Source organism: Melanerpes formicivorus, unplaced genomic scaffold, assembly GCF_026170545.1.
Source record: "Melanerpes formicivorus ecotype bairdi unplaced genomic scaffold, bMelFor1.0.p_v2 SCAF_1, whole genome shotgun sequence".
NCBI classification, from domain to species: Eukaryota; Metazoa; Chordata; class Aves; order Piciformes; family Picidae; genus Melanerpes; species Melanerpes formicivorus.
Genome location: NW_027142353.1, coordinates 19272769 through 19297946, shown reverse-complemented (window position 1 = coordinate 19297946; position 25178 = coordinate 19272769). Strand labels below are relative to the sequence as shown.

The window sequence follows — 25178 nt, the reverse complement described above, 5'->3', positions numbered from 1 at the left end:
TACAAATGTATGTGCATTTATGGAGTTATCTCTATATGATAAGGTAGTTTTCCATACTGGATTTTGATGGGAGAGAAGAGCTGGCTTCTTACATGCTGAAAAGAGGGGCTGGATTAAATCCAGGGAGCCATACACAGGTTGACATGCAGCTGAAATTTTTAAGTTTTCCTCACAAGCACCAGTTTAAAGATGTGGAGGAATGACCAGCTCTGCAACTCATTAACCTAGTGCTGTGGCAGTCACTTGAGAAGGGTCCATGTATGCCATCTGTTTATACATGTTATAGTAACAAAGATTGGTTAAAAAGTACAAACAATGTGCAGAACAAAGGGCAGATCCCATGTCTTCTTTCCTGATGAGGAGGCAACAGTCAGGTAAGCCATTTCTACCCAGTGAAACCCGATGCAATCTTGATTTCTTTTGTGTACAACTGAAGAGCTTCAGGAGAGGAGATGGTAATGGGTTCACTATCTTTCTCATATTAGCCTCTAGCCAATCATTTAATGTTTTTAGATGGAAATGTAGAAGTGAACTTAAGTTTCCCACTTTCTAGGCAAATGGTCTTGGCAAAGAAGTTGTTACAGCAACAGCCATCTTGGGTCTTGGTCCAGCTGTGTTCTCCATCTCTGCAGTGTTCTGTGATGGCTTTTGTGGGTGCTCTTGCAGTGCTATGTGTGGGGATTGAAGGATCCCCAGGATAGAGTTGCCCTTACCTTGGAGTTAGTTGCTTTGGATCTATCTCTACAGCTTTTTCAAAGCAGTGCCTTGTGTGTGTTCCAGAAGTGTACTTTGTATGTCTTGTGTGTTGACTGTTCATGGGAACCTAGGTGATGAGGTCTGATGTAGATTATCTGCTTTTATTAGAGAAACCCCAGTCCTTAAACAGACAGAAATCTGCTCCGGTCTTGTGAAAAACACAATGGAAATGTGAGCATAGTTAGAATTAAAGCTTTGTAGGTTTCACAGATTTTGAGGTCGAGTGGGGCTGGGTGCAGAATTTCCCAGGGTGAAAGGCAGCTGAGTTACAGCTTTCAGCAGTTTAATTTGGGAGTTGGATGCCTAATTCTCACATTGAGTATGGAGAATGCTCTGGGGAACCTTACCCTTTTTTAGCAAGAGATTATAAATAAAAACTCTGCTTAGGTGGTGTGATCAGAAAATGAAAAAGAAGTCTACAAGTTTGAGCACTAGAAGGTCCATGAAGAGTCAGGTGGAAGCCCACACCAAGTGTCCTACCTCTGAGATTCAATGTTTCTATCTCTTTTCAGAAGTAAATCCATTAGTCAGGAATTACTTGAACCTGGGTGTCTAGCACTGATATCTTAAGTGTGGCTTCATCCTTAGGTGATTTACCTATTTTTATTTTACTTTTTTTTTTTTTTTAAGTCTCTGTGTTACCTCTGCCTAGAGTACCAGGAAAAACTGAAAAAGTGATTTTCTTGTTTTTTGCTTTGCAGCCAGTGTGCACCCCCTTGTGACCTACTGTACAAGTTGCTGTGTTATTTGCTGGGTGTCTGGGGCTACAGGCAATTTTTTAATCTTTCCACAGCGTCATCTTTGTAAAGATGTAAAAACAGCTTACAGGTGTTTTCAGTGATGCATTTCAGCAAACGTAAACTTAGGATCTGGTCAGATGGAAGTATTCAGAACTAGCTGAAAATTATGCAGCTGCACAGCCTGTCAGTTGTACAGGCTGACCATCAAGCTGAAGCTTTCATTCAGCTACCTCACCAGAGATGCAGCAAAGAAAGAAATTTCCATTGACTGAATAGCACAGCTACATGACTGATAACCATGGCTGGATGGGGGACAGGGGCCTGTTTTCAGCACAGGACCCTAAGAGTCAGAAGGAGCTAAAAGTTTCCTCAAGGAGGAACTGGAGGAGAGAAGAAGGAGCAGGAGGCACACAGTCTGTCCCAAGAGTGAGGAATGAGCCTCTGAAGACTGCTGGGCCTGCGACATAATGTGGGCCATCCTGAAGGTGTTTTACAAAGCAGTAACTCAGGCAAAGAGCTGGGGAATAGAGCAGTCAAGTAGCAGCTATAGCTTGCTGTTTGTCTTGAAGCTCCAGATTTCAGATTACAGGCACTGAGCTTGAGCAGGGGCAGGAAAGTAATCTGTTCTCCATATCCTTTTCTTTCCTTTACTACTGTTCCTTTAGAAATGTGGACTTGACCTTAACTGACAATCCTCCTAAAGCACTACCATCTCCTCTCAGAATCAAACCAAGCAGTTTCTGAGTGCTAACAGTTTGGGGCTGGCCTGGGCAGCCCAGGGAACTGTGGGTGGTAACCTGGTGCTGTTTGCAAGGGCTTGAAGGGGAGTGGTGTCTTCCGCCCTCAGTCTAGAGAGTCAGAAAGTTGCTGGCACTTGCACAGGTGTATGTGTACACACATGTATGTCTCTCCATATCTATACATCTGTTTATCTATCTATATATAAAAACCTCATGTTTTAAGCAGGCTGGAGTGTGGATAGGGAGGGAGAGATTCTGAGAGCCAGAGAAGACAGTTGTAGGCAGCAGCTCTAGTTGCCAGCTCAGTAAAAAAACAAGTCCAGCTTAGGAATAAACCTGAAGTGGTCCAAGTGGACAGGAGCTGTGTTCTGTGAATTGGTCAAAGAAGCATGTGACCCCACAGCCAAGCAATCCAGGAAGAGATGTGGAAAACTCAGGCAGTTGGGATGGCTGCAGAGGGAGATAAGCATTGCCCAAATGTATTGCAGGGACAGAGTTTGCCTCCCAAGTAAAAGGGAAGTAATAAAAACAATGTGAGTGAATGGCAGATTTTGTAATGAATGTATGTCAATGGCAAGCTGTTCAACAAAACATAAAATTTAGTTTATTCTGACAAAAAAAGTTGTTAAATCCATGCTGTCATTTGTTAAACCTATTTATTAACCTCCTGTAGGTATGAATTAGGAGCAGCTTTGTTCATTGGATGGGCTGGAGCTTCACTCTGCATTATTGGTGGCAGTATATTCTGCTTCTCAATAACTGAAACCAGTAATTCTCCAAGGTAAAATACAAACTGTACTTACTGAAAGAAGTTTCATTTCTACCCATTCTATGTATGTACTTTGATTTACTTTTCCCAAATATTTTGTAGTGAGGTTCAGGAAAAGATTGTATGGATGAAAGCAAATAATGAGATTTAAGGATAATGCTATGTCCATGATTAATGTAATTAAAAACTGTTGCCTTAGAACAAACACTTGTATTTTATAGATATACTTCATAAATCTGCTACAGCTGGGAACAAACCAAAACCCTGTACTCACCAATGTAGGAGCAGTGGTCAGGCCACTTTACAGGTGTGAACAGACAAGTTTTTTTAATCCCAGATCACCAGGTAAAAAGTGAGAGAGGTGAAGGACATCAATGATGGCAGTGGGACTTACAGCAACAGAAGTGGGGTCATAATGAAGAGGCATAGCTGGAGGGAGTAACTATTTACCTAGATCTGCCACAGCCTAAATATTTCATGATTGGGCCCAAATTTACTTATCTGTGAACAAGGAATACACATTTATAGAAAATTGAATGGCAAAGATAGATGCTGGAGGGGGAAATGTAAAACCAGAAAGAGATCCCACAGGGAAGGCAGGTGTGTCCCCTGCCCCTTTTCATAAAATGGATAGCTATGCTCCTAGATGTTTCTTCTAGCTTTATGTTACTGTAAGACTTGGAGGCGGAGCCGTTACCTGTGGGATGAGCTGTAAATGGCTCTCTCTGTTTTCTTTTCAGGAGAGGGTATGCATATAATGGAGCCACATCTGTGATGTCTTCTCGTACAAAGGTCCACAACAGCATCCCAGACAAAACCCCACCAAAGCATTTTGACAAGAACGCTTATGTTTAATTGTGCCCCTGGAAGATTCGAAGCGTTTGAAAAATGAGTTTGTTTGTTTCGTTCAGAGTGATTTCCCCTCCCCCAACCCCAACGTACTTACCACTAAGACAATGACTTTTTAAAACATTAACTTGTAGCTTTTTTTTTTCCCCACTTTGATGTAAATTTTATTATATATTTTAAGATTGATGTTGGTATTGTCGAGTTTGTACCTGGAAATCATGAGCTGATGTTGCTTTCTTGAAAAAAATAAATGAGGTATTTACCAATTCAATAGTCATTGCTTATGGGAAGGGCATCACACACACCACACTGACTGCAGTGCATCGTTGCAACCATTTTTGAAATGGGTTTGGTGCTGGACAAAACAGCCACACTCCATACAGCTTAATATGTAAAATATCTCACCATTGATTAGCAGTGACATTGAAACTGCAGAGCACACCAGAAGTGCATCACCAGATCGTGACAGTCAGTGGGAATCAGCAGACTCTTACCTCTTTATTGCATTGCTGGGGTGGAAGAACATGAAACTTAGTCTCTTCCTGTTCCTGCAGCACTGAGTAGACCCGGTGAAGTGAAAGTAAGTATGGGATCTGGGGAGGCAGGAGCAGGTACCAAGCAGAGTCAGGGTCAATTGTTACCAGTCCCTAGAGAGGGTCTTGCACAGCCTAAGAACGCAAGCATGAGAAGAAGAATGCACATGTGATGGTTTGCTTTTGTTTGCATGGCAGGGGGAGCAAGTGTTAAGCAAGGCTGCAGCCTGTGGGGAGTTGTGTGGTGGGCAAGGCAATGCTCCGAGACATTTCCTATATACTGCCTTTGCTTTGTGCTGTTGGTCTCATGCCCTGCATTAACACTCGCTCCTACTGGTGATGAGTCACTTCAGAGGGGTGGTTTTGTTCCCTCCTGCTGGGCAGGATGCTGGAATACCTTTGGCTCCAGAATGGCTCCAAGCCACTGGGTTAGGAAGAGAAATCCCCAGTTGGCCTGCTCTGACAATGACATTTCTGAAGGGCTGACCACATAAAAGCAGGTAATACTTAACAGCACAATTTTAGATAACCCTGAGTTAGTTACAACAGTTCAGGTAATAAACTTTTTTTTAACCTATTAGAAGCGTTATGGATTTTTGAGGGAATATTTGTACAAAGAGTCAATAAATGAGATGAGAGATTATGAATGAACTACAAACTGCATTCTAGACTGAGTCCCTAAAACCAGACACAAATTCAAGTCAGTCTTGAGCCTTGGAGTATCAATGCCATTTGTCATTTTGGGACAAAGATGTAAACATAAAAAATGAGTAGAATGGAATAGAATAGACCAGGTTGGAAGAGACCTTCAAGATAATCGTGTCCAACCCTTCAACCAATCCAATCCACCCAACCAACTAACCCATGGCACCAAGTACCCCATCAAGTCTCCTCCTGAACACCTCCAGTGACGGCGACTCCACCACCTCCCCAGGCAGCCCATTCCAATGGGCAATCACTCTCTCTGTATAGAACTTCTTCCTAACATCCAACCTAAACTTGCCCTGGCGCAGCCTGAGACTGTGTCCTCTTGTTCTGGTACTGGCTGCTTGGGAGAAGAGACTGTCATCCGCCTGTCTACAATCTCCCTTCAGGTAGTTGTAGAGAGTGATAAGGTCACCTCTGAGCGTCCTCTTCTCCAGGCTAAGCAGCCCCAGCTCCCTCAGTCTCTCCTCATAGGGCTTGTGTTCCAAACCCCTCACCAACTTCGTTGCCCTTCTCTGGACTCGTTCCAGCAAGTCAACATCCTTCCTAAACTGAGGGGCCCAGAACTGGACACAGGACTCAAGGTGTGGCCTAACCAGTGCTGACTACAGGGGGAGAATGACCTCCCTGCTCCTGCTGGCCACACTGTTCTTAATGCAGGCCAGGATGCCATTGGTCCTCTTGGCTGCCTGGGCACACTGCAGGCTCATGTTCAGTCCACCACCAACCAGCACCCCTAGGTCTGTCTCTGCCTGGCCGCTCTCCAGCCACTCTGACCCCAGCCTGTAGCACTGCATGGGGTTGTTGTGGCCAATGTGCAGAACCCGGCACTTGGATGTGTTAAATCTCATGCCGTTGGACTCTGCCCATCTGTCCAGCCTGTCGAGGTCCCTCTGCAGAGCCTCTCTACCCTCCAGCAGATCAACTCCTGCCCCCAGCTTGGTGTCATCTGCAAATTTACTGATGATGGACTCAATGCCCTCATCCAGATCATCAATAAAGATGTTAAAGAGCATGGGGCCCAGCACTGAGCCCTGGGGCACACCACTAGTGACTGGCCACCAGCTGGATGTGGCACCATTCACCACCACTGTCTGGGCTCGGCCCTCCAGCCAGTTCCTAACCTATCGCAGTGTGCTCCCTTCCAAGCTATGGGCTGACAGCTTGGCCAGGAGTTTGCTATGGGGGACGGTGTCAAAGGCCTTGCTGAGGTCCAGGTAGACTACATCCACAGGCCTCCCCACATCCACCAGGTGGGTCACCTGATCATACAAGGAGATCAGGTTGGTCAGGCAGGACCTGCCCTTCCTAAATCCATGCTGGCTAGGCCTGACTCCTTGGCCATCCTATAAGTGCTGTGTGATTGCACTCAAGATGTCCTATTTAATAATAGCACAGTACGATAGAAAGGGTTTTGTATCTGACCCCATCTAAAATATATCAGAACTACAAAGCCATTCAGGGTTCTTCCAATTTTACTTCGGTTTTGTATTTCATTTAAGTCTAAAAGCTGTTGTGGTTTTCTAGGAAGGCAGCCAATATGGACAAAACAGAAATATGAAAGTACTTGTGCAATAGCAGGTCAGTGCTTTTCTCACTGCAGCTTGATGTGTTTTTTGTTGTTTTTTTTTTCCAATTTCTGTGATTTTACATTGTCTCAACTCTAATACAAACAAAACAAAGCAAAACCAAACAAAAAAACAGTTACTGGCCATTGTTATTGGCCACTGGAATGGGCTTCCCGGGGAGGTGGTGGAGTTAGGATCCCTGGAGGTGTTCAGAAGGGGATTGGATGTGGCACTTGAAGCCATGGTTTAGTTAGTCATGAGGTGTTGGTTGACAGGTTGGACTTGATGATTTCCAACCTTATTGATTCTATGAAAAAACCCCAAAAAACCCCCACAACCAAAAGAATAGCTTCCTAAAATAAGGGGCATTTAATAATAATTAGTTTCATAGCTGAGGTATTCTTTTTCTTTTCATTTGGTGTTTATTGCAAACCATGTTAAAAATGTAACATTTGAAGTCATGGAAATATTTTCTTTAAAATGTTCACAATTATATATAAAGTTTATGATAAAATACAAGAAAACATAAATTTGAAAATGCAATTACACATCTGAAGAATCACTCCACTCTGTTACAGTGACTAAGCTGCTTTTCAAGGTGCTTGTATTATCAGCTTCATGAGGGCCTGTTAAAATAACAAAACAACATCATTAGTACTATTTTATTTTTTAATTGTGTTATTTTGTATTGACCTATGAGCTAAAAATCACACATTATGTGAGCAAACAGCTGTGGACTTGGGGAAGCCCAGAATTTCACCCAGTGAGGAAATCACAAGTGTCACTTACACAAAGGCTGTTTCTGGCAAAGAATACACTGCACAGTACAAGCAGTCAGTGTCAGCATTATTTTCCCTGTAAAAATAACCTGAAGTATCTCTAAATAACTGACACAGCTTCAAACTTTTACATATATTGAAATATTATGGCTAGAAACTGCTGTATTAATGCTATGTAAGACTGAAGTCATCTCTTTACCAGCAGTTCAAATATTTCAGCTTGATAGGTCACTTAGATGTCTTGAATGAACCTCAAGTCCACGCAAAGTCCCTCCCTTAAATTTGGAAAGGGATTAAAAATATCCTGGTGCGGTAGGTTGAAAATTGCCCCCAACATAAAATTGCCAGACCAGCTCAGTTGGAAGCAAATGATTAATTTTTAAGATGAGGCTGAAGCCTGATGTTTTAAAATTTCCAGTTTAAGTTTATTGGCATCTTTGTAGATTTAGGAGTTGCTTATGTGTAAGTTTGTACCTCAAATACCTTATAGGGGATTTGCAGGACATAAACCCAAGCAGACGTTTTCTTAATTGATCTTCTCTTACAAAATATCACCTACTGAATTACAATGTGTAATACACCACACTTAAGTTCTCCTCTGAGTGTGTCAGTCACTTAACAGTTATACTGTAGAAGCATGAATATATTACCTTCCTCCTTTGTTACACTTGTCTTTGGAAGACCCCATGCATGTACCACAGATGCAGCATTTGACTCATTTTTTGGAGCTGTCACTGCCTTCTGACCTCTATAATCTTTCATCACTAAGAAGTCTTCTTCTATTGATGATATATCCCAATCATCTTCATCAGCATCTGCAAACTAACAGGGAGAGGAAAAAAGATGCATTTTTCCCTTCTCTGTCCAAGTTGTGCTGTTCCATAAACTCAGCAAAGTGAAACTGCTGAAGAAAAATGCACTGCTGCATGGCCTTTGTGACATCTATCACTGTGGTTTCAAAATCCACATAATCAATGACCTGAATTACATCAACTCACTATTATAGCTCCAAAGCTAGCGTAGTGTTTTTTTTAATCAGGAACTGCTGAAGCTGCAAGTTGGGACTGCTAAAACTACAAATTCTGCCAGTTGTGTAACTGGCAGAAATGGATGTTTTCAGATATTTATTAGGTGTCTAACTCAAAAAAGGCTTGTCTTTTCCAAGGAATCAATGAGCTGCAAAGTCCTTCTGCATGACAATGTACACTGCTTACATGAAATAAAGACATGATGTGGTGGTGTGCAAGTGGCAGCTTAGTTTGCTCCACAAGCGTTCTGCATTCACACTCCAAAAATGTAATGTTGCAGTAAAGGCCTTTTCAATTTAAACCTGATTTATCTGAAGACAACATTAAATAACGAAAGTTTAAAACCCCTGTATGGTGCTCAAAGTTCAAATACTTGTCCCTCCTTAAGTCTCACTGCCAGCATGCCCAAGCATATTTTTAATTGAGTCATGGATTTGCATAATGAGTTCACAAACTGAGAGTGAAGTCGAACTGATGAACCTGAAGGCAGAGAATCCATGGTTTTTCTTACCACATCTGCCTAAGAATGAAATATCTTCATTCAGCTTTCGAAAGAAGAGCTACAGCATTTCCCTACTGGACAATCAGATGTGATTCAAAGGAATCAAGCCATTGTTACAAGAGAGCTTAACCATGGAAAGCAAAAGATGGTTTCCTCACAAAGCCAAAACCTTGTTTCACTGGAGTCTCTCAATATTACAGTCAGATGCAGAAAGTGCTTCTGTTGCAAAGAAGAAAGCTTGAGATGCTATTTGGAAACAATGTAAGGTATGTACATACAGAGAAAAATCAACAACCATGTGTCTCGAAAGAAGTGAAGAGACTGCAGTAATGCTCTACCTTGCAACATAATTCAGCTTCAACATTGCAAACTGTTTCTCAAATCCTGACAGATCTGCTCTGTGTGGTGTATTATTAACATACCGAGACTCAACATTTTGCTGGTTTAAATTATCTGTGTTTGGAGGGTGTGGTAATGGGAAAGTCAGAGTCATGTATATTGAGACATGCTGGAGGAAGAGTTTCCTCACTGGTTTACTCCACAGCAATACCATCACACATACAACATCTGATGCTGGTGAATTCAGGTAATACAGCTGCAGGTAAGCAGAGAACTAATTTTCTGTAAAATATTTCTGAAGTAACTTTGGTGAAACATGGCTTTTATAAAACATAGGACAACCACAGAATGTTAGGGGTCAGAAGGGACCTTTAGAGATGGTTTAGTCCAACCCCCCTGCCCAAGCAGGATTACCTAGGGCTAGCCACACAGGAGCACATCCAGAAAACCTCTCATGGCAGCCTTTTCCAGTGCTCTGTCATCCTCATGGTAAGGAAGTTTACCCTAATGTTGGGGCGGAACCTCCTATGTTCCAGCTTATATGTGTTGTTCCTTGTCCTAGCACTGGGCACCACCAAAAGGAGATTGACATCTTCATTTTGACACCTGTCCCTCAGATATTTATAGATGTTGATTAAGATCTCCTCTCAGTCTTCTCAAGACTAAACAACCCCAGGGCTCTCAGTCTTTCTTCATAGGAGAGAGGGTCAAGCCCCACAACTATGCTTGTAGCTCTCCATTGGACTCTCTCCAGCACATCCCTGTCTCTCTTGAACTGGGGAGCCCAAAACTGGATACAGTATTCCAGGTGTGGTCTCACCAGGGCAGAGCAGAAGAGGAGGAGAACCTTCCTAGATCTGCTGGCCACACTGTTCTTAATGCACCCCAGGATACTGTTGTCCTTCATAGCCACGAGGGCACATTGCTGTCCCACGGAATGACTTACAGTCCACCAGAACCATCTAGTTCAGTTCCCCTGACATGAGCAGGGGCATCAAGTTGCTCAAAGCATCATCCAGTCTGAACTTGAACACTTCCAATGATGTGGTATCCACAACTTCACTGGGAAATCCATTCCAGTGTCTCACCACCTCTGTATTAAGAAAATTCCTCCTTATATGCAATCTAAACCCACTCTCTTTGAGAGAGTCACTACAGGCCTTAGTAACACATCTTTCTGCACCTTTCTTATAGGACTCCTTTATATCTTGAAATGCTGCAGTAAGGTCTCCCTGGAGCCTCTTCTATGCTAAACAACTAAAACTCCCTCAGCCTTTCTTCACAGCAGACCTGTTCCAGCTCTTTGATCATTTCTGTAGCCTTCCTCTGGACATGCTCCAACAGGTTCATGTAGCTCTTGTGCTATGGACTCCAGAGCTGCATGCAGTAAGCCAGGTGGAGTCAAGGGGCAGAATCACCTCCCTCGACCTGCTGGACACACTTCTTTTGCTGCAGCCCAGGATGATTTGGTTTATGGGCTGCAAGCACACATTGCTGGCCCACGTCCAATTTTTCATCCACCAGTACTCCCAAGTCCTTCTCTGCAGGGAAGCATTCCAATTTGGAATACATTTTATTCCTTTCAAAAATCGTTCAGATAAAGATCAATTTGCATGAAAGTAAGTACCAAACTCTAAACTGAGGGTAAGACTGGGACATGAGGATCCTGAATAAGCTATTTAAGTATCCTGATGGTGAACACAGGCCATTTCCAATGGACAGATACCAGCAATAGATCTGGTACAGTCTGAGAACAGTATATGATGGCAAACAGATGCAGCAGAACAAAGACCATATTAAGAAATGGAATTTGTTCCCTCATTAAAATGTATTTAGGAGTTCCATACCAGATAAAGCTGTAGAAATACAAATATTTTAAAATATTAGGTAAACAAATTAATTCTTTCCTTCACCAAAGCAAGATACTAGGAAAGCAAGTAAAGGCTCTCTCTGTGCTGCTAGAATAGGGAATAAAAATGAAACCAATTATACCCAAACACTGGCCTAGCTACAGGGATCCAAACCCAGTCATGGTAGAAGATAGTACATGGTGTGGATGAAGAGCTCACCTGCTAGCACTTTTCTGTACACCAGTGCAGATGTGCCCAAAATCACAACTGTAATTCCACAACTGTTTTTGAGAATTAAGTTCTTCACTATGTCACATGATTTCAGCACACACACAAAAAGATTATGTGTATACATATATGTGTATATACACATATATATATAGAGAGAGAGAGTTCAATTACTTAATGAAATAATGACAATTAAAAGCGATACCTTCAGTTCTTTCACCTCTTCTTTCTTGATAAATGCCTGTGCAACAGGAATCCCTCCAGCAGGTTTGTCTCTATTTCCATGGTTAGAAAGACTCTTTCCAACTTGTTCAGTCAGTTTTTGAATAACTGTCCCTAAAGTTCATAAAAAGTTATATTTACAGCTTCCATTCACAAGCAAGGAGCTTTACTATAAGCCCTTTAAAAATCTTCCACAAAATAAAATTAAGAAAAAGAAGTCTCTATGAGGCAGAGATTCTCTTTTTCCCTGCATGTGTATAACACACATCAAACCTGAACTGATGTCTCTAGGTACTGTATTGATATAAGTGCAGCAACAAGAACGTAAAGTACACACAAGTATGTGGACACTCAAGACCAGATGGTCTGCCTTCCTTATGTTTTCTAACACAGAAACATTATCAGGAAATGCAAAATCATGCACATCTGTAACAACATGCATACACAAAAGCAGTGAAAAAACCTTTTGAAGTTCTGGCAGTTGTTCCCATTTCCTTAGTTTTGCTTTCCTCCATCCCATCCACATTGCTTTTGTTAGAAGCCTTCTGAACAGCATTGACTTTGCTACTTGATGGTTTTGGCTGCTTTTGTGATAATTCTGGGGATGTGTAAGACTGTTTAGAATCATCTTCATCTAGTTCCTCCTCTGAACTGAATGGTGGAGTTCTAAACAGAAACACAAGCAAGCCAAGGCCTTACTGGGTTTCAGTGCCTGCACTGCTATATGCATCTTTAATATTGCCTTTATTTTCCTTTTCAATAACATGCCTTAGTTTGGAAAGGACCTCCAAAGGTCACCTAGTCCAACATATTCTAACTATCCATAACGCTATTAAAGAAAATTACACAAATCATGCTGCTAAATAAATTCTGAAAGTTACCACAAAATGGTATCTTATCAAGATATATGATTATTTCCATCTATACAACACTACCTTTACAAAACAACCAATACTTACAGAGTAGATCAATGTATAACTATATATGTATATATATCTCTCAATACATAACAATATTTAACAATATAGAAATCACTATATAACAAGTCTTGCCATGCAAACAAGGATAGGCTTTCATGGATTAACAGAGAGAGCAAAGTTCAAGGTCAAGGAACCTAGAGTACAGAAAGTTTGTTAGATGAAAATAACTTAAAAAATATTCCATGCAGGAAATTACAAAGTAATGTACCTGATATGAATGGAATCTGGACTATTATGTTTAATTTTGGTCACAGTAAGAAAGTATCAATAAACTGCAAAATTAGGTCACCAAAGTCCAGTCTTTAAAGGCTTTTAACAGCATCAGAAAAAGCATCTCAGAATTAAACTAAAGGAAGGGATACCACCTGATTTTATTGAATAGCCTTCTCTAGTTTACATCTGCTGCAAGGAGAACATGCTATCTTTCAGAGATTATAAATGGAATAATACTTTAAAACCAAGTATCAGGATCTCAGGTAGTGATAAGACTAGGGGGAATGGAATGAAGCTGGAGGTGGGGAGATTCAGGCTGGACGTGAGGAGTGATGAATGAGAGTGGTGAAGCCATTGGAATGGGTTGTCCAGGGAGGTGGTTGTGGCCCCATCCCTGGAGGTGTTTAAGACCAGGCTGGATGAGGCTCTGGCCAGCCTGATCTAGTGTGGGGTGTCCCTGCCCATGGCAGGGGGGTTGGAACTGGATGATCCTTGTGGTCCCTTCCAACCCTGACTAATACTATGATACTATGAAGTATGCAGTCCAGAAAGTACTTATAATTTTAGGTGAGTAATTGCACATCAATATTCAGTTACCAAAAGGTGGGAATAAAACATACGTGGTGCTAGATGTCTTTCTAGAAACTTCATTTCCAAGAAGCTTCTTGGATCTAAAAATAACAAGACAAATTATCTCAAGTCTGACAGTCACATAAATAAACAGAAAGCTTATATAGAAGTAATGTGAATTCTTTGCTTAATTCTTATAGTATTAGCAGGAAACGTTTACATTAGTCATGAAAACCCAAAACCGTAGGACTATGGGAACGGCATCTATGAGAACAGTATCTCTTACTTTGGTGTAGACGTATTCTCAGTGATGGCTGCTCTTTGCTCAGCTGGGCGAACAGCTGCTGAAGACCGTGGCAAGGCAGATGGGGAAATTCCTGACTGACTGAACTTCTGCTTATCTACAAGAGAAGTTATCTATCTCACTGTTGGAAACAATATCTGGTATCTTTTGTAATAAATTCCCAAAATTAAAGATGTCTCTGCTGCAGATTATAGTTTTACAAAGAAAGAAAAGAAAAAGTAGTTTTACTGCAAAGCAGTTCAGAAGTCACCATGTACAACAGAGGAGCTAAGGCTTCTGCAGTCATACACGATGCCAAGAATCCTTTCAAGGAAACTACAAAATATTTACATGAGAAGTTGTACAGGAATGTTGCTAAATAAAATCTTCAATAGCAGTTATAAAATGCTAGGAGAACAAAAAAAACAACAAAGCCATTTTAACCTTCTGAGAGAAGCTGAGCCCAGGAAACAGGTCTATTACAAGATGATGATTTCTCTTCAACCCTAGAGCTAACTTGGCGTTCCAGGTGCTCTCGAATGCGGTGAATGTGAGGGTTCTGCCTCTGTTTGCGCTCTCTGGCAGATTCAACAGCACGCAGGATTTGATTCAAATGATCGTTTGAGATACCACGAACACCCTGAGGAACCAAATGGTATTAGAATAGAATAGAATAGAATAGAATAGAATAGAATAGAATAGAATAGAATAGAATAGAATAGAATAGAATAGAATAGAATAGAATAAACCAGGTTGGAAGAGACCTTCAAGATCATCACGTCCAACCTATCACCCAACACCACCTAATCAACTAACCCATGTAACCAAGCACCCTGTCAAGTCTCCTCCTGAACACCTCCAGTGACGGCGACTCCACCACCTCCCCAGGCAGTCCATTCCAATGGGCAATCACTCTCTCCGTGTAAAACTTCCTCCTGACCTCCAGCCTGAACTTCCCCTGGCGCAGCCTGAGACTGTGTCCTCTTGTTCTGGTGCTGGCTGCCTGGGAGAAGAGACCAACCTCTGCCTGTTTACAACCCCCCTTCAGGTAGTTGTAGAGAGCAGTAAGGTCACCCCTGAGTCTCCTCCTCTCCAGGCTAAGCAGCCCCAGCTCCCTCAGTCTCTCCTCATAGGGCTTGTGTTCCAAGCCCCTCACTAACTTCGTTGCCCTTCTCTGGACTCGTTCCAGCAAGTCAACATCCTTCCTAAACTGAGGGGCCCAGAACTGGACACAGTACTCGAGGTGTGGCCTAACCAGTGCAGTGTACAGGGGCAGAATGACCTCCCTGCTCCTGCTGGCCACACTGTTCTTAATGCAGGCCAGGATGCCATTGGCCCTCTTGGCTGCCTGGGCACACTGCAGGCTCATGTTCATCCTACCATCAACCAGCACCCCCAGGTCCCTCTCTGCCTGGCTGCTCTCCAGCCACTCTGACCCCAGCCTGTAGCACTGCATGGGGTTGTTGTGGCCAATGTGCAGAACCCGGCACTTGGATGCGTTAAATCTCATGCCGTTGGACTCTGCCCATCTGTCCAGCCTGTCGAGGTCTCTCTGCAAAGCACAGGGGCTATTACTTCTGGGATTTTTATATTACAATTATCTGCACTCTTTCTTTCATACTTTGAATATCACAAAGCTTGTAGGAAAATCACAGAAGTTGGTACTGAGCACAGTAACAATGTTCACAGGTGTAGCCATATCCCCCACAGATGTAATTTGATGGATGTCCTCTCAGGTTAACAAATCACACTTCTTTATATAACACATGGAAATGTGGCCTGTGATTTTATAGGTTTGAGGCTGTGGTACAAGAGTAAAAGAGAATAGCAAAATTGTGGGACAAAGATTACCCCTCTTATAAATAACTCAAAATATTCTTACTGGTTTAATTCCCAAGTGTTTCAGCTTCTCCTCCAGGGTTTGCTCCAAAACAACTCGTAATTCTTTAGTTAAAGAAGGGCAAGTCTTCAAAGCATTTATTAAGCGGTGGCCACTTCTACCTGTTTTATAATCACCATTCTCCATTTCTGAAATAATAATGGAGAAATGCATTTAAGACACATTTGAAAAATCCACAGCATGTGAGAGAATTAAGGACTGCATTGAAGCATGCTTTTTTTGGGAAACACAATAAATACACATTTGCACTTGCTGTCTACACGAGGTTGTATTTTTCAAAAGAATCTTGGGCCAGCTTGCAAAAGTCAGCTCTATTTCAGCACCTTATACTCACCATCACAAGTATCTTTTGGTTTTCTTGTTATGGAATCACTGTAAAGATAAATGTCTGAGTATTCAGCAACAGAGATGTCTACTTTTAGAACTGTACTAGGAAACACCTGATGGAGGAAGACTATCCTCTGATACTTAAGTCCTCTAAAACTGGGATTTCAAATCAAAGCTGAACTCTAGAAGGAATCAGAACAGGAATATGACAAACTTGTTCTCAAGAAACGCTTCAAACAAGGTGATGTTCTCTGATAAACTCCCAGTGAAATCCAATCTTTGGCAAATTGTAACACTTTCAGAAATCTTGGTAAAGACAAAAGCTTAGTCCGAAGCAGGTTGTTTCACAGCAGATACTTGGCAGTTACTACTTATCTTTGACATTCTTTCAAGGACAAAGTTCAGTGTCGTGTTTTCTTCTATGCGGGTCTGTGACATCACACATACTTAAAAGCAGACAAAGAAGTTTCTATCTCCTTCCCTTGCTTTAGGTGTCAGTAAAGACATGAACTCTTATGCAAGAAACAAAGAATCATCTAGATAAATTCTTCCATCTAAATGAAACACTGACATTTAAATTAGGCCAAAGTACTATAAGGTCGCACAAGAGAATAAAGAAACAAAGAATCCCTATCTGGAGTTTGTTTATAAAGTGTCTCTGACAAGACAAAGTTTTACTGAATGTCACTTACACCAAGTAAACCAATATTATGTGGGACCACAGTAGCTGCTTCTTTCTGTCAGTGGTCAGCAAAGCTAGTAAAGCATATATAGAGGGGTCTACAACATCCCAGGAAAGTATGCTATAAACCACACTCCCAACTTTGCCCCCTGAAATGAAAGGTAAACCTTGGGCAGGAGTTTCTCTCTTTACAGTACACATTACAGGGCAGCAGAGTCATTTGTCAGTCCACAGACAAGAACATGCATGGAGGAATAATTCCATATTGTGACTTGCAAATGGTTTCATTCAAAACAATGATTGCTCAAAAAGCTGTTCTGTTCACTTTTCATTTTTCTTTGAGATAAGCACCCTGAAGATGACCTAAAAAGGCCTCAAGACATACAAATGATGTTTAGGTTGTTTTGAGGAAGTCGCTTCTGATGGATCCTCAAAATAATGAAAACTGGAAAAGCATCCAATTACCATACTAACAGATCTGTGTTGAACAGGACAGAATCCAGCTGAAACCTCATTTGGCTTTGGAAACTGCACTGATAACTCAGTCCCTGGCTGAAGTAGGATTAAAAATTATTTGGCTGGAGAGCTGAGCCCTAGAAAAGGCAAACTACTGGCTGGTGAGGATACATAGGGCTATCAGACTACCCTCAGTCAGGAAGTGCCTTATGCAGTATGAAATCTTCTCAGGAAGCCAGACATGAGGCATTTTGAAGTGGGAGGCTCTAAGAAGCCTTCTGAAAATCCTGTCCCTTTCAGATGTTAATTCTTACAACAAAACAGATCTACCTAAAGTAATTTTAAAACCTGTAAACACTACATACTAACAAGACTATCCAGCATTATCCTAATTAATGACAATACTAATTCTTGCTAATTAACTTAAGCTGAATCCTCTTTGATGGAGCCAACCGTTTAAGGAACTGTTTTCTAATTAATTTTTTATTTTGTTCTGTTTTTTTTTTGTTTTCTTAAAGCCCTAAATGCTAGATTGAACAGCTTTGGAGACAAGAGACCTTAACTCTGGTCCATTGTCTCAGCTCCTACATAATCCTATGAAATAATGCGCCAAGTCAAGAATTTTCACACTCTCCCTTACAAATGGCTGTCACTAAACCCAAAAAAATCTTGGTCTATCTTTTCAGACTGCATTCTTTCTTTCTCTTGTACTGCAGGCCATGCCTTTAGGCACAGGAGAAGAATCAAAGACAATCCATCAAGAGAGAAGATGGCAAGCAAGAGAAATAGCAGAAAGAACGGCAAAAATGTGAGCAGTCTATTTCAGATTGTTGAGTCACTGGATTTTCCCTAGGGAAACCTCTCACGCACAGATGGTATTTAAACTATTTTATTTTCAAAACAGCACCATTGCTTCAAAAGTTAACCTCATTGGCTGTAAGGTTCAAGACTTATTTTGATTTTTGCACACAGTATAGATTATGTTGCTATTCAGCCATTTGGTGTTCCATCTAAGGTACTTTTAGCCTTCTTCAAGGATAAGAATATCTGTAGGATGAACCAATGCTTTCTGTTCTGTCATTGTAAATGTGGCCTTCTCCAAGTTTACCACAGGTGAAGCAGAAGAGCAGCTGCCAACATTGGACTACGTAATTTCATTCAGAATTGCACAGCCCTGGCTGGAACTGTGACTGCTCAGAGGCAGATGTAACTTCCAGTATTTGGAAAAGTATCTTTGGTGCATTTATGAAAGTAGGCAGCTTTGACCTCCACTAATTCCTTTCTTCTACCTGAATTCCTTATTCTCTTCTACAGAATTTGAAAAGAGATTAAGCACACCTTGCAATAGCATCAGCACCAAAAATTTCCTAGTAAGGGAGTACTGCCCAGTAGGTATTTTTGCTCTGTTGAGCTCAAGTGCTTTTAGCCATATGGAATATGCCTGCTGTAGAGAGTCAGCCATATTTTCATAAAAACAGTGCACTTTGATAAGGAAATAATAATAATAATAGTATTTACAAGCACCACTAGTAAACAGGAGACTAAAACCAACAAGAAATGTTCCCACCCAAATCACATAAGCACACTGATACACAATAAAAAATACACTAGGTATCAAATATTTACTTTCTGTTTTCATGATACACATGCCACTACATTTCAAGCTAAATCAACCATTACCTTTTTCCTCTTCCGAAAGCTCCTCTATGGGTTCCAGCATATGCACCAAGGGTGCCTGCTCTAGTAACAAGGAAGAACAGGAACACCGGACAAACAGGACAGAAGAAGGTCAAGGTCCAGGGTGGGAAAGTTAGGCAACAAGAAACACACTGAAACAATTCTATGATGTCACCTTTCCTGATTGATGACAACCTGTTTAACAATCACAAACCCAATGCAATGTGTCTCTTCACTGCCTTAGTGGCACATTTTTGTAGAGGAGATCCCAACACAATAGTCACGTCACCAGGGACTCAGTTGCCCCAACGTGGGTGTCTAGTGCCACCTCAGATATATCAGAGTTTTAAGACATCAGCAGAGGGCTGGCTGATACCTCACACAACTACAGAAATACCCGTCTCCTTCTGGAATGGCCAGGAATCTGCAATGACACAACTGTCTAGGGTGAAGTAAATGAATAAATACTGTCATTCCTTTCGTTGGAAGAAACAGTTTAATTTCAAAATTTGTTTTAAAACATTGTTTATGTGCAGGGTGATGCCAAAAGTTACAAAAGGTGTGAAATGGGCAGACAGAAATTCTCAGAAGCATGGGAAAAAATATGTTAACTCATTATTCCAAAGAATCATGAAGTACCAAGCCCATACACGTAAGGCATAAGAGAAATGTTGTGTGTGTGTATATATATATATATGAATGATAATTTCCTTTAAAACTAATTAAAAAAAATAAATCTTCAATCACTCCAATACAATGAAATTCAGTGTTACCACATGCTTTAAAGAAATCTTGAACCACCCTCTGCAGAAAACAGCTTCCTAGACACACTGAAATTATCATTCTATAGGCTGCCAGGTACAATGTGATTTATACAAATGAAGCCAGAGTACAGTTTATTTACAGGTTTACAGACTTCAGGTGTAAGAAATGCATGAAAATGCTTACATGTAGATTAATAAAAATGCAGGTCTTTAAAATGCTAATATTGAGCTTCCAAAATTTATTTCATTGAAAACCAGAACCTGAGTTTCTTCTAGGGTTTATGATAAAACCAGAGATATGCCAACTATACTTTTAACTTTTTAGTCATACGCCATTGGAATGTGCTGCCCAGGGAGGTGGTGGAGTCACCATCCCTGGAGGTGATCAAGAGAGGATTGGACATGGCACTTCCAACCTTAGTGATACTATGATACTGTGATTCAGCTTCTGGCAGCATAGAAGAAAACAATTTATTGGCCAATATTTTAGGCCAACATTATGCATTTGCCCCAGGCTTCACAAGAAACCTTTGGTACTATAAATGATTGTTACACTGCATGGGTAGGAGATGAGGAAGTGACACTGCAGTAAAGATGCCTCATCTTCAGCCCTTCTCATACAATTATGTACAAGCATGGATGAACTTTGCTGGGTAACCACAATGAAATGAGCACTCAGATCAATGTGACACTGTCACATCTCCAACATTCCCCTTGTGAGGGGGACTAAAATTGGTTGTGCAAATGCTGAAGTATGGGAGCTGCTCTCTCCATGTTTTCCATACTTGTATATGTACATGTTCATATTCCATATTTGTATACGTGCATGTTCAACCAAGCAAGTTACCACACTAAAGATTTGGTCCTGTATAACTTTTACTAAATAAGAAGTTCTAAAAATATGATTCTTACACCATCAGAAGATGCTAACAAGATGCAAATGTCAATGTATTTCATGGAAACACTTAAAAGCAAAACTCTTTGAGAACTTCTGGTCTCTCAGTTTCTAAGGCTGTAAAATTTAATAGTGGCCAGAGCATTCCTGGGCATTACACCATGATCCTTCATACTACTGCTGTTGGTGCTGCTGCCCTGCACCAACAAACATCCTCCAAAACAATATACTAAAGCCTGCAGTGAACCTGCATAGAACAGAGACAGAAGCACAGGTGAGATGTTCTGGAGGGATTCTATTTAGCTGCATGAGCATGAGGTCTCCACATTTCTTGGCTGGACCTACTGACAAGTAAGCCAACTGCTGTGTAATTGGATTTAATCTATACATGTTTTACCTGTGCCTTACTCAAATGCAATCTGCTTAAAGAAGCTGACTCATCTCTCCACAAGCCCTTGTCAAATAACTTAAGATGAAAAGCTCAGTCTCCATAACTAATGCCTGATAAAACCTGTTGATCTGGCATAATGGTATATGCATCACTTCAATATACTAGAAACAGACAAAGTTAAAAGCCAGCAAAAGAGTAGTTGCAAGAGCAACCCCAAAATGAACTATTGTTACATGCAATATTGTTGTCTGTTGATGATATAAGGAATTGAATATGAAGACATGAGGCAGTGCAATATCAGCACCAACTTTCCAACGTAAGTGGGCCTCTTCTCTTGCTCTTTACACTGTACACATTCTAAGAGATATTTATTAAACATCACGTTGTGCTCAAATGTAAGAGACAGTGGCTTGGTTCACCACTCCTCTGGTTTATAGACAGGTGTGAAAATCATTCCCCTTAAGGAGCTCTATCCTTAAATGTTTACTAGAGATGCACATCTAGCCATCTGATTAGACCTCTTAACTCTTACCTTAGTACCTTGAAATCAGCACTATCTATGTATTACCAAGCATACTTTTAGTAATCATTTAAGTCTGGCTTCCCAACTAGACCTCAAATCTGTCCACAGCAGTTTTGCTAACTTCAAATCTGAAGCAACACTGCTGATGAAAACTGAAATCCTAACTATGAATTACGGTAACCTCCTCTAGTTCATTCAACTTTTTTGCTCAAAATCTCACCAAGCCACCAGCCAATGTTAGCCTGAAACAAGTATTCACTCCAACTTCTGACTTAAGTCAGAGCCAGTTATCATTCTGTCAATTATCAGCCCTAAATCTAAGTTCATCTGACTCTAGAGCACTGCTCTACATCAACATCTTCAATACTGGGATTTGCTGGCCAGGATCTTACTCCTAGCTTTCAACCTAGCCTGAGTGTTAAACTGAGATAGACTGCTTCCTTCTTTTTTGGACTCCAATCTAGAAATAAATTATTTACTTATAGTCACTTCTCAGTTCCCTAAATCCAGCTGAACACTGAAATTGTATCCTTGCCTTACTGGAAGTAGGTCCCAGGAGGACTGAAGCATGGCAGAAGCTATGTAGTGCTTCAGCAGATCAACTGCTTTGAACTACCAATGTACTGGTAGAATTGGAAATCACATTAGTCTTGTGAGCAAGATGCAACCTCAGTTATATTTTGTTCAGCAACAGAATCTGAACCCTGGCTTTCATTCATCACCACTCCTTTCTTGGCTATAAAATAAGCCATAAATTTCAACTTCAAACTGAAACCTATTCAGTTACCTGCTGCTGTTGCTATCTTAAGTGATTCTTCTTAAGTCAATCACAACTATTGTTTACAATTGATGCCTGTCTAACCCTAACCCTAAGCCAAGGTCAGTGACCTCTGTAAAATCCTGTTCAGCAATAACCAGATGCCTCTGGGTGACATCAGCCCTTTGCAGACCCTGCTATGCATCAACTGCTGCTGGCATGAAACACTTTAGCTCCAAACCTATTTCACTTGGTTGTCCTCAAGAGTCCCATGCCTAACCCTAATCAAACAATATTATTTCTAAATCCTACAACTAGCCCAGGGGCAAATTCTAGACACATCTTCCCCCGAATGTCACTAGCCACCCTCAGTCTCAAATGTAGCCCTACCTTTCCCATCATGCTCAAACGTAACTAAATTTCAGCCTCCAACATCAGTCTTAATGGAGTGGTTAAATTCATATCTTGCTGGCCTGAACCTAGCCATGTAACACTAGCTATCATTAAGCCCAGTAACCTTAAGATGATCTCCACAATGATGTGTCTGTCACCTCACATCTTCCAGAATATCTCTTCTGCCAGGTATTAGGTGGAGAAGTAGATGAGGTGTTTCAAAAGTACATGTTGCCTTAATTTCTTCAGTGGATAATTACACTACTGAAAACCTATGTGCCTGGCACGTTTTGATGAATGATTCAATACCTGGTTTAAATAATATTTGATGGTAACGTCTATACAGGTGGGATAGGAAAATAAAGTAATGAACAATTCAGACTGTACTTCAAGCATACTATATATTATTTGTCTGTTCTTATCTACTACTTTGGAAAAAATGCAATATTCTGACAGTAATATTGAAGAAGCAGTCCTCTGGCCAACAGGTAAAGATGAAACCATTTCTACTTACTACAAAATGCGAGCGTGCTACAACTATCTTATCCATAGTGATTACCCACAGTAAGCATTTCAAACTTGCAGTATGAAAACCAAGGATAAAATGCAAAATTAATGTGCTGTAAATTGCTGTGTTTCTTAAAGATGTAAGTAATGTAAGCCATGACGATAGTCATTATATACTCCTTCAATATATACTTAAATTTCACATCCAAAGCGCTGCCAGACTTTATCTGTGGTACCTGCAATTTTGACCATCATACTTGAATCAATAAACTCCATATATTTCTCTCCTAATTTATCAATGGGAAGCCATATACTGCACATAAGCAGCATAAATATTAATTTTAAATCTATAGTCTTAAATATGATACATTTTTGACACTTACCTGAGGCCTCTAAGTTAGGAGCCTAGTCAGCTCAGACTCCTTCTACAGTCAACGAAGAGACACAGGCAACTTCAAAGAGCAATTCAGATTTTAGATCAGCTGAACCAGACTCTGAAGGTGCCCCTTTTCTCTGTTAACTGTCTAGGAAGACTACTTCAACTGAATGTTCCTCAGATGCTTCAGCTATGTCTCTAATGATAGCTGGGTCTTCATGTTTGAAGACTGAGACAAAGGTTTTAATCAGAAATATCTTTGCTTTTTAACCACTGTCTTCAATTCCATCTAATATTACTGACCTAACAAAGATTAAATAACGAACAACTACAAACATTTTAAGAGTAATACAGAAGCCAAGGCCTGATTTTGAAACATGATTATGAAAAAATAATAATTGTAACGAATCTGTTGCCTTTACAGAATTTGAAAATAAGACTTCAGCTGCAGCTGCACAAAGCCCTACAGCTAACTCAGAAACAGACCGAAGAATGATCAGCCAGGATGGCACTGAAGGCACAACTAGTGGCTCTTACAAGAAATACCTGAGTAAGATTTCATATGTGCAGAATATGCATTAGGAGGCAAAAACTTCCAAACACCTTTAAAAAGTATACTTGATTTCACATTAGAAAGGCTTTTCCAGACTTTTTTTTCAAACAGAAAAAAAAAACCACCCACAAAAGGAAGATATTCCTTAGTAGGAAAACTACACCTCTCCTGATTTCAGAAATGCTCTGTGCTCAATGAATTTGTGTACAGACGTTATCAGCAAGCGCTTTCATTTGTATAGTGGCATAAGATGAGGCAATTATGTCTTAATTCAGAATGCAAGTCGATCCCTTGAGAAGGCCTGAAAAATGCTGGGAAAAGCACTATAACTTCTGCTAACCTTTATATCCAGCAATTAAGTAATTAAGTTTAAGAAAACTCCAGAAGGGAAGAAAGGGAACAGACAGAGAGACCTGCAGAGATAAATAAAATAATCATCAGCAAAGGAATTTGAAGGAAACATCTTCTTTGAGGTTTCATAATAAAGTGATAGTGATTTTTTTTGTGTATCAATGGCAGGATCAGCCTTTTCTATCTTGAGATGTTTCACAAAGCGTCACAAACTTCCTATTTGGAGCAGCAACAAATCAGATGAGCCGATTTCAATTTTCAGTGTACAGAATATACACAGAACTGTCTTCCTCCTCAGTACAATGGAAGTAAATGCTCTAAGAAAGCAGTAATTGACAAGCTTGGTGTGAGCAAGCCCCTAGCAGCAATATTCTTCATAAAACTAATTTCTTAAAGGGCAATAGATAAGTTACTTGTTGTGAGATCTCTTAACCACAACCAGCACTGAATGGTGCAATGAAGCTGGTTTGAATGGAGAAGAATGAGAATAATACTATTACTAATAATCAATACTTAATATATTATTACTTTTCTGCACTCAACATTTTATCTGTGTAGTTGCACTTTAAAACCTTCAAGCAATGAACTACTAACCTTGCGTAAGTTAAAATTAAATCTCCATATTACTCAAACAAATAAACGAAATCTATTTTGCTTTGCTTAATCATTCTTGTCACAACAAATACTTTTAAATTAACACTCCACATTCATCAGTTCTCCATTCCTCATCAAGTTATCAAAACTTTGGTTGTATACTTCTCCCCATTTGCCTTTTCTCAACTTTTGGAATTTGCTGGAACATAAAAATCATGACTGTTTTCTCAGACAAATTCCACTTCATCCTCCTCTAACTTGTTTTACAACTAAGAGAAGCAATAATAAACTCCCCTTATTTAATGATACTTCAATACTTCACATTAATAAACTGAGTTTTATCATTTAAATATTTTACTTGCTCAAAGTTGCTTTTTC

General features: G+C 40.5%; 2 protein-coding genes across 6 annotated transcripts in view; one reads left to right on the top strand and one right to left on the bottom strand.

Moving 5' to 3' along the window:
• Positions 1–4125, top strand: part of CLDN10 (claudin 10) — a 68343-nt gene extending 64218 nt beyond the window's left edge. For both annotated transcript variants that reach the window (XM_068169030.1, XM_068168953.1), the window contains exons 4-5: positions 2910–3017; positions 3746–4125. In XM_068169030.1, coding sequence (XP_068025131.1) covers positions 2910–3017; positions 3746–3860 — 223 coding nt within the window. In that variant the 3' untranslated portion in view covers positions 3861–4125. The remainder of the gene's footprint in view (positions 1–2909; positions 3018–3745) is intronic.
• A 322-nt stretch (positions 4126–4447) lies between these two features.
• DZIP1 (DAZ interacting zinc finger protein 1) overlaps positions 4448–25178 on the bottom strand; it is a 40346-nt gene continuing 19615 nt past the window's right edge. The window contains exons 12-21 of one of the 4 annotated variants that reach the window (XM_068168605.1): positions 18700–18759; positions 15537–15682; positions 14099–14294; positions 13658–13772; positions 13422–13472; positions 12072–12274; positions 11592–11722; positions 8090–8261; positions 7208–7286; positions 4448–4522 (exon numbers count right to left, since the gene is read on the bottom strand). In XM_068168605.1, coding sequence (XP_068024706.1) covers positions 4492–4522; positions 7208–7286; positions 8090–8261; positions 11592–11722; positions 12072–12274; positions 13422–13472; positions 13658–13772; positions 14099–14294; positions 15537–15682; positions 18700–18759 — 1184 coding nt within the window. In that variant the 3' untranslated portion in view covers positions 4448–4491. Of the gene's footprint in view, positions 4523–7067; positions 7287–8089; positions 8262–11591; positions 11723–12071; positions 12275–13421; positions 13473–13657; positions 13773–14098; positions 14295–15536; positions 15683–18699; positions 18760–25178 lie in introns of those variants that run through there. The other 3 variants (XM_068168758.1, XM_068168843.1, XM_068168673.1) reach the window with 3 other exon arrangements.